General features: G+C 40.0%; 1 protein-coding gene across 1 annotated transcript in view; it reads left to right on the forward strand.

Moving 5' to 3' along the window:
• Window positions 1–9,015, forward strand: part of MDN1 (midasin AAA ATPase 1) — a 180,237-nt gene that overhangs the window by 15,017 nt on the left and 156,205 nt on the right. Inside the window, exons 7-9 of the mRNA XM_019520321.1 lie at window positions 161–292; window positions 3,847–3,950; window positions 4,389–4,503. Of these exons, the coding sequence (XP_019375866.1) occupies window positions 161–292; window positions 3,847–3,950; window positions 4,389–4,503 (351 nt within the window). The remainder of the gene's footprint in view (window positions 1–160; window positions 293–3,846; window positions 3,951–4,388; window positions 4,504–9,015) is intronic.

The raw sequence follows: 9,015 nt of genomic DNA on the forward strand, positions 1-9,015 counted from the left end.
AAAAAACCAACAACAAAAAACCCTAAACTAGCTGTTACTAGCAGTAAACATAGTCTTTAGGGAAGGGCATTTAGGTGCGACTTGCAGGTCGATATCAGGTATACAATGTATTTCTTGAATTATCAAGTTGTATAGTAAAATGTATTGCGCTCTTTTGCAGACGTTACTTGGTATGTATCGTTGTACAGATGTGCCAGGGGAGTTTGTGTGGCAGCCAGGTACCTTGACACAAGCTGTCACAAAAGGACATTGGATACTTCTGGAAGATATCGACTATGCCCCTCTGGATGTGGTACATGACTTCATTTGCTCTTATAAGCAACATTTTAAAATAAGTGGATCTTGCTAACTGGTTTTGAAGGCTAAATCACAGTATTGTGTTGTCAGATTGGATCTGATGTATGGCAGAAGGGAGTTAGGGAATGTGAATTGACAAATTGATATAACAGGCTCTTTTTCTCTTTGTAGCTTTAGTCCTGCTAATGGTAAGGCTTTTATAATATTTCCTTCATTGTTTCTCACACATTGCTTCTCACTCCAGCTGGGGCAGGCATGAAAAAAGTTCTGCATTAAGCTTAAGAGTAACACTGCCATTTACAGTAATTAATTTCTCAGAGTTTCACAACTGGTATTCATTAGGGAAGCTTTCCTCTTACATTGATGACTGTAGAAAACTACACTTGCTTTTTTCTACAAATAATGTTTTTACATAAATATTTTCCCTTCTAGTCTCTTGGGTATCTGCTGCAAAATGTTCCATCAGTGTAGCTATTGTTTCCTATCTTTTATGGGACTGACTAGGCTTCCAGTTAAGTTTTTATTAGGATATAGGCTTTCAGAAGTAGGGAACTCGCAGCAAAGCTGAGAGAGATTCTACTAGTGACGTGATTTTCAGTATTGTATGAGGTTGCTTGAAATATTAAGAAGAATCCTATTTTGAAAAGTATACTAGAGTTTAATTGATCATTGTTTGTTTGTTTGTTTGTTTTAATGAATCATGTGTAATATATGCTTTTTTATAAGTCTACGTTTGACAATTTTGTTTATTGTGGTCACATCCTTAGTTCCTTCTGGAATCCCTCTGTTCTCCTACACAAACGCCCTGCACATTGCCTTTTCATAGAATCACAGCAAATTAGGGTTGGAAGGGACCTCAGGAGGTTATATAGTCCAATCTCCTGCTCAGAGCAGGACCATCCCTAGCTTGATCATCCAGCCAGGGCTTTCTCTATCCAGGTCTTGGAAAACCTCCAGGAATGGAGATTCCACAACCTCTCTGGGTAGCCTGTTCCAGTGCTTTACTACCCTCCTAGTGAAAGAGTGTTTCCTAATATCCTACCTAAACTTCCCTTGCTGCAGCTTGAGACCATTGCTCCTTGTTCTGTCATCTGCCATCACTGAGAACAGTCTAGCTCTGTCCTCTTTGGAACCCCCTTCAGGTAGTTGAAGATTTTTATTAAATCCCCTCTCAGGCTTCTCTTTTCCAAACTAAATAAGCCCAGTTCCCTCAGCCTCTTTAGAAGTCATGTGCCCCTGTCCCCTAACCATTTTGTTGCCCTCTGCTGGACTCTTCAATTTGTCTACTTCCTTTCTGTAGTGGGGGGCCCAAAACTGGGCACAGTATTTTTATATGTGGCCTCAACAGTGCTAAACAGAGGGGAATAATCACTTCCCTTGATCTGTTGGCAACATGTCTACAAATGCAGCCTAATATACCATTAGCTTTCTTGGCTCATATTCAGGTTATTGTCCACTGTAACCCCCAGTATGTCCACTGTAACATGCAGAGCTGTTGCTTAGCCAGTCTGTCCCCAGCCTGTACTGGTGCATGAGATTGTTCCATTCTAAGTGCAGGACTTTACACTTTTCCTTATTGAACCTCATGAGACTTCTTTTGGTCTAATCCTCCGATTTGTCTAGGTCCTTCTGAATCCTAGCCCTACCCTCCTTCATATTTACTACTCCCCCTAGCTTGGTGCCACTTGCAGACTTGCTGAGAGTGCACTCTGTGCCATCTTCCAGATCAGTAATGAAGATACTGAACAAAACTGGCCCCGGTACTGCCCCTGGGGCACTCCACTTGAAACTGGCTGCCCAACTAGATGTCAAACCATGTCATTCTTTTTGTATTTCCCTTTGTCCTTGCCAGAGTTGCCTATGCCCAGGGCTCTTTGGTCTTGCCTTCCTTTTTCCCAACCAGTATTATCCAGTATTATTTTCAGTCTGGGAGAAGAAAAATTGGCAACATTTTATGTTCTCTTGGGATGATGGACAGAAGTTACAGATATGGGAATGTCTGTTTCCGATCAAATGTTTGATCCAGATGTCCTTTCCTTAGCTAGTGGAAAAATCTTAGGCTTCAAGCCTATGCAGAGGTAGAACTCTCTTTATTGTCTATTTGGCTAGACTAATCAAAAGGCAAAACTTCTCTCTTGTGTAATGCAGGGTTAAAAACTGCCAGGCTTAAGTAAGATGAAAAATAACATGGTGATCATCATATTTATGTTTGGTCTTTATTACAATGTGAATGCCAGCAGAAGGGCACATAGGCTAAGTACAGACAGCCAGAAAGTCCAAGGCTGAATCTATTCAGTCTTTGCACATTAGTCTAAGCTGCATAGATTGAAGCAAAAAGTGAGTGAACAGACGTTCACTTTTGATCCCAAAAATGCAGCCACATGCCTGCAGTGGTCCAAGCAAGACGCCAGGGGGCACTAGAGCACACCTTCTTGTTTGGATGGAGCAGACTGCTTGGGTCAAAGCTAGGGAGGATTTGCAGTGGAGGGGCAAAGTATCCTGATATGCTGGAGGACTGTGAATTAACTTGAATCTGAAGGGGTTCTGGAATAGTTCAATAAATGGATTTAACTGAAATCAGTTAAGTCTGATACTACTTTCATCCAGGTTTATCTTAAATGGGTTTTGGCCATTTTGAAAGTAGTTTATATACATTGAACTTCTGTTGTGTTGTAGATTTGAACCGCTTTCCGATCACTTATACTGGTTTATGTGTAATTTCTGTTCCTAGCCATAGACATGACTGGCTAAAACTTCTACCTTAGAAAAAAGAACTATCACCTCAATGAACTGTTAATTTAAACCTTAGTAATGAATGCTGAAATATAAGTATTAATGAATAGTTCATCTTCTTAACAGAATTGTCTGGTTTTGATGTGTTGAGCACACAATGTTAAAAAGATTTCCTACATGAGTTCAAATAAACCTGAAGTTTTCTGTGGCTCAGGAAAGATGTCACCCCTCTTTTTTGGTTGCAGAAGCCCCTGTTGAACAGGCAAAAAAAAACTTCCTGATTTCAGCTGCAAAAAGATGGAGTGATATCTTCCCGCAGAAGCAGCAATTTCCATTGCTGCTTTACAGAACTGTGTTTTCCAGAGTGCCCTGTACTCATCGATGCACACTCCTGTGCCACTGCCACTGCTTCTTGCAGGGGCTTCAGCTGGAAAGTGTGTAATGGAGAACAGGGGATGGGAGTGTAAGGCTTCCCCCTCTTAATGCAGCACCAAGGGCTTGTGCCCCAATTATTCACCCCTCATTACTCTCTTGGAAAGAGGGTGTAGTAAAATCTTCTAACTGGAAAAAGGTCTACTTCCATTGGAGAGAAGGTATAGTAAAATAAACTAGGGCTTGGTGGTCCTTGTCAACATCTCTTAAAAGCAAGTACCTTTCAGTAAACACTTTCTGGTGGGAGCTGCAGTTACTTGACTAGCACATATATAGAGTGCTCAGTGTAAGTAAGCTAGTGAGCTATGTAGAGTCTGGCTGGGCAGGTTGTCTGTTGCCCCCCCCAAATAAATAAATAAAAATAAAGCCTTTTCTTTTCTTTAGATCTCTGTGCTGATTCCTTTGTTGGAAAAGGGAAAACTGCTGATTCCTGGTCGTGGTGACTGTTTAAAAGTTGCTCCTGGATTCCAGTTCTTTGCAACCAGGAGGTACGCATGTAAAGTCAAATGAATATGACAGCATTACATGGGTTGTTTTTAGGTGAGACCCAGGAATTAAGATTAAATTGCAAACTATAAACATAAAACCTTAAGGTACAAGTCCAGTGCATAGACTTCCTTAATTATAAGAGCACATAAAAGGACTGCATTAAATATATTGAATAGGACTAGCATTTTATACAGCTTTAGCAAGATTAAAGGTTTATAGTTTTCAAACCCCCCACAAATATTTGGAAATATGTGGTACAGAAGAGATGGGAGGATTACAATAAGGCTTATGTAACAGAGCATGGGAGTGCTGCACAAGGCAGCACTGCTAAGCACATCATTTTAGAAACTGAAATTAGTCCCAGTGTAGAATATACTGGTGATTCAACCAAACATAATATTCTGTGAAACCTAATGGAGTGTGTTTGTTTAATTTAGAGTCTTCAGTTGTGCTGGGGGTTGGTACCGACAACAAAATAGCCATGCTGCTCTTCTGGATAAATATTGGACCAAAATTCGCCTGAATAACATGAGTAAAGCAGAACTAAAGGAGGTAGGTGGGATCATGAGCTGTAACAGAATGGAAGTCAGTCCATAATGATGATTACAACCTGAGTTTATGTAATAGGTTTTGTTCTTGTTTTGTTATCCAAAATCCACAACCTGGCTGTATTGATTTCAGAGTTGATAGTTTAGATCTGGAGTAAAGCTGCTGTCTCCTACAGAGGTTGGAAGTGAATTTAAAATTCGCAGTTTATAACACCTCTCCCACCCCCCAAATTTAAGCGTTAAGCACCATTTGAAGAGTCCAAAAACTTTTTCACATTTTGATAGGAAATGGGAATCAATGTTACTGGGCTGCTGTCTCAGCTTTAGTGCCCAATATTAAAATTAGTTAATGTGATAAAAATTACAGAAGCATGTAGGTTGTTTGGTTTTTTTTTTTTAATATATCTTTAGGGAGTATCTATTTTGGTGAGCTTAGTATATCACATAAAATAACTGCTGAGAGACTAAAGCTTGTTTCACAGAGTAATTCTCTACAGCTTTTCTTTGTAACTCCAAGTGCAATTTCAAGGCTTGTAATAGGGAGAAAATTGTTCCCATCAAAAGATCTGAATGGACCTAATTAAATCTGTGAAGACTCAAGGGGCAGTGAAAAGACTTCAGAATGCCTTTTTCACACTTGTTCAGGTGTCATAAATGCATCATAAAATGGAACCTTATGAAGTCTCACTTCTGCCCACCATCCTGATTTTGGCTTTTTGCAAAGGAATCCCCTAGTCAATAATAGCAGGAAGGCAACGAACCTTTTGTACTGCTGGGTCTTGCTACAGTGGGAGCTAACTGATGTACTTATGGCCCTTATATTGCTTGTTAGAAGTTTACCAATCTGTGTACTGGGGCTGCATGCCTCCCAAGAATGAACTCATGTGAGCTGTGATTTCAACAAATTGTTGTTAAGCCAAGTAATATTTTCTAGTATCTTTGAATGCAGTGGTCACTTCCAAATGAGTTCAGTGTAAATCAGTGCACCTTGGAGAACCAATATGGCTATGGTTGGCTGAACAGTTACAGGTATGGTTGTCTGCTGCTGACCAGGTGTTTGATCTAGACCTTCTTTCTTCAGCCAATGAAAAAATATTAGGTTTCAAACATACCCAAGGACAAAACCATTGTATAGTCCATTTGGTTTAACTTTGTCACAAGGGAAAAATTCTGTCTTGTATAAGGCAGGGTAAAAGATGGCAGGGTGAAGTAGGATGAAAAACAACATAGCGATTATCATATTTCTGTCCTGTCTTCACTAACGTGTGCGCCAGTAGAAGGCAGAAGTGTCACTGGCCAGGACTATTTCTACCCTTTGAGAAAAGAACTAGCGTCTGAATAGGGTGTTAATTTAAAGCTTAGTAATTAATACTGAAATATTGACATAAATGAATAGTATTCTTTTTTAGCAGAATTGTCTGGTTTTAATATCTTTAGTGCACAATGCTTAAACAATTTCCTACATGAGTTGAGTTTAAATAATCCTTCACCCGGTTGCAAAATGCTTACCTTTCCCAGAAGACAAGTTCCATCGCATAGTGTAGCTGGTTAGGACAATCTGCAGTATCTTAAACATTTGTAAAATATATTGAATTTGGCAATATGTTTTGATTGGATTTCTCGTTGTAGATCTGATTTAAAGCTGCCAGTTTTAAAATTTTGTACAGAAGCTTTTCTGATGTCTTTTCAGCAACTTTCAGTTGTCAAAACTTTTCAGGAAAGATTTCTGAATTATTTTCAGATTTGACAAGTTTGGGATTTTTTTTATCTGGTCTAATTAATAGATATATTTTTAATTCAGTAAACACTTCTTTAATTTACATTAAATGAGTGCACCTGGAAGTTTCTGAGTTTAAGGTCCTGTAGTATAGAAGGTAAAAGTCCATTTTGTATAAGAATACTTAGGTTTCTACTGGCAACCTAGTGTGCATGTTAGGACTATAATTAAATATGTATGGCTACTGGTTGGCTTCTGATTTTATACAGATGTATTTAATAAAAGTACAAAAAAATTGTAAAGAAAATTGACAAAGGACAAAAAAGCAAATTCTGACTAAGACTCGAATATTTTTTTTGGGTGTCAGTTTTTTATTTTTCCTGGCTATCCTTGATATTTTGTAAATGGCACACACAAAGTGCATAACTCCAATGTGGTATGAAGAAAAATAAATAATGTGGAAATAGTGTGGTACCTCTTCCTGCTTCCAGTTCAACTTAAAACGTGTTGCACGTTCATTGTGAAGTCTGGATGGGACCTTTCTACTGACTGTTGTTAATTTTGGAGTCTTAGGATCAATTGAGAGCAACTCCAGCCCACTTAACTTTGTATTTTGCATTGCATCTGAGAATGGAAAAAATGTTGTTTTCATATGGAAGACAAAAATGGGTTGGAGTTGCTTGTTCATGTCCTGGGAATTCTGTGGAAGCAGAATCCTTAGCCTCCTTGAAGGAGAGGAGGGGGCAGAGAGGTAGCAAACTCCTCCAGTGCTCTGGGCAGAAAGTGAGGTGGGGCATGAGGGGGAGAGTGGGGATGATATGCCAACTGCTGGAGAGCAGGGGGGTAGAGTCTTACTTGCCCTGACTGGCCTCTGCACTCTGGTAGCTCTGCAGTACTATGGTGGCAGCACGTGGTTGGACTGCTGTGGCTGTGGGATGGGTTTACTGTATACTAGCTGCAGCAGTCATGTGGCTTGGGCTCCCCAAGGGCCCTCATTCTGGCATCCCTTCTAAAGTCGTACCTAGGGCTGGTGTCCCACTGACTCTGCTCTAGTTGCATTACTGGTGGGGTGGGAGAGGGGAATGCAGCGAAAAGCAAAAATATAACCTTTTTTAATGGAACCACGTGCAACCTCCTTTGTCAGTAGGAAAGAAGCTTCAGTGGACTGTAGTAGTTACCACAAGTTCTTTCCTGTTGGTCATATTTTTTGGTCTGGTACCTAAAAATTGGTAGCCGAAATTCATAAACCAAACAAAATCAAAATATAGTGTTGTAGGAGAAAAAGAAAAATGCTTGTTTTGAAAATTCTTTCTTATTATTCTTGTCAGTTTCAAAAAACAAACAAACTTGGCAAACCAACACCAGCCCATTATCTGTAAGAGGCTTCATCTTTGGAAACCAAAACTGTGGCTTGTAACCCTTAGAAGTGTTGATGGAAACTCTAACAAAACAGTAAACCATTTTGACCCACCTTTATCAGAACAATGAACAGGTGTTTATGTCCATGATGAGTTCAGTTATAAGAAACATGATACGAATGAGAGAGTGCCTTGTAGCATCAGGTTCAAAGTTGGACAGTCTGTGTTTATGGTGACAGAGTTAAAGTGCTAAATTTTATTTTTGTGTTTCCAGTTAGTCTCGAGTTTCAATATGCTAAATGAATTCTCACTGAAATATAGTCAAGTCCAGCAAGTCCTACTTTGACTTCCATATCAATTTCCTGCCTCCATTGGCCCTATCTGATGCTCCAGAGGAAAGCAAAACCTTCCATAACGTAATGTTCCTATCTGTGTGGGTGGGCATCAGGCTAAAGTTTTCTTTATTAAAAAAACCCCCCAAAATAAAAACCCTTTCTGTCCAGCACCCTAAGTTAGTGGTTTTCAACCTGTGGTCCATGGATCCATGGGGGGTCTGCTGACTATATCTAAGGGATCCACAAAAGATGACATTGATTAATCAAATTATATAAATACCTATACTTACAATTCAAAGGGATCGTCCCCTCCATTCAAAATTTCCAAAGGGGTCTTGTTACCAGATTTGCCCATCACTTTGGGGTATGCTCATAGGGATACGTTTCTGGGGCCTTTGTAATTCTATCAGTGTGCTACTTGTGTTGCTTGTGTTTCTATATGGAGCTGTATCTCTCCCTTCTGCAAGTGTTCACCCCCAATGGAGCTATCTTGCAGGACTTGGTTTTAGTGGGGCTAAGGTTCTTCCAGCCACCACATCAGTCTCTCACTCTCTCACTCAACTCACTCAACTCACTCACTCACTCACTAACGTGACATGCCTGACCTGTCTGGGTTGATCAGCATGTACAGGCTGACACCCTCATTTGCCAGGAATCAGTTCATTATGGTAACAGTAAAATGCAGTCAGACACAAGCAAACAGGTGAACAGAATACCTCTGAATCCGGCTGGGTGTCCAGCTGTGACACCCTCATGGGCCAGCATTCAGTTCATTAGGGCACGTCTGAACCAAACTAGGTCAGTCAGCCTGTACAAGCTGATCCCCTTATGTGTCTCAAACTCAGCGTGTCCCAATCTTTTGCCCTAGCTATCCTAGTAGTGGTAGCCTCTTGATGAGTGGACCCCACAGTATTTCTGGGCTTTCCAGGGATATTTGGCTTAGGTAAAAAAAAAGTGTTGCTGCAGAGCAAGTGGGGAAGGAGAAGTAGAGAAGGAAACAGACACCCAGTTACCACCAATTTGACTATAAAGTTATTTATTGCTAAGTATATGAAATGTGTAATGGTACTAGTAATAATAGACATGCAAGGAAAAACAAATAAAAC

Source organism: Gavialis gangeticus, unplaced genomic scaffold, assembly GCF_001723915.1.
Source record: "Gavialis gangeticus isolate Ggan-Ray unplaced genomic scaffold, GavGan_comp1, whole genome shotgun sequence".
NCBI classification, from domain to species: Eukaryota; Metazoa; Chordata; order Crocodylia; family Gavialidae; genus Gavialis; species Gavialis gangeticus.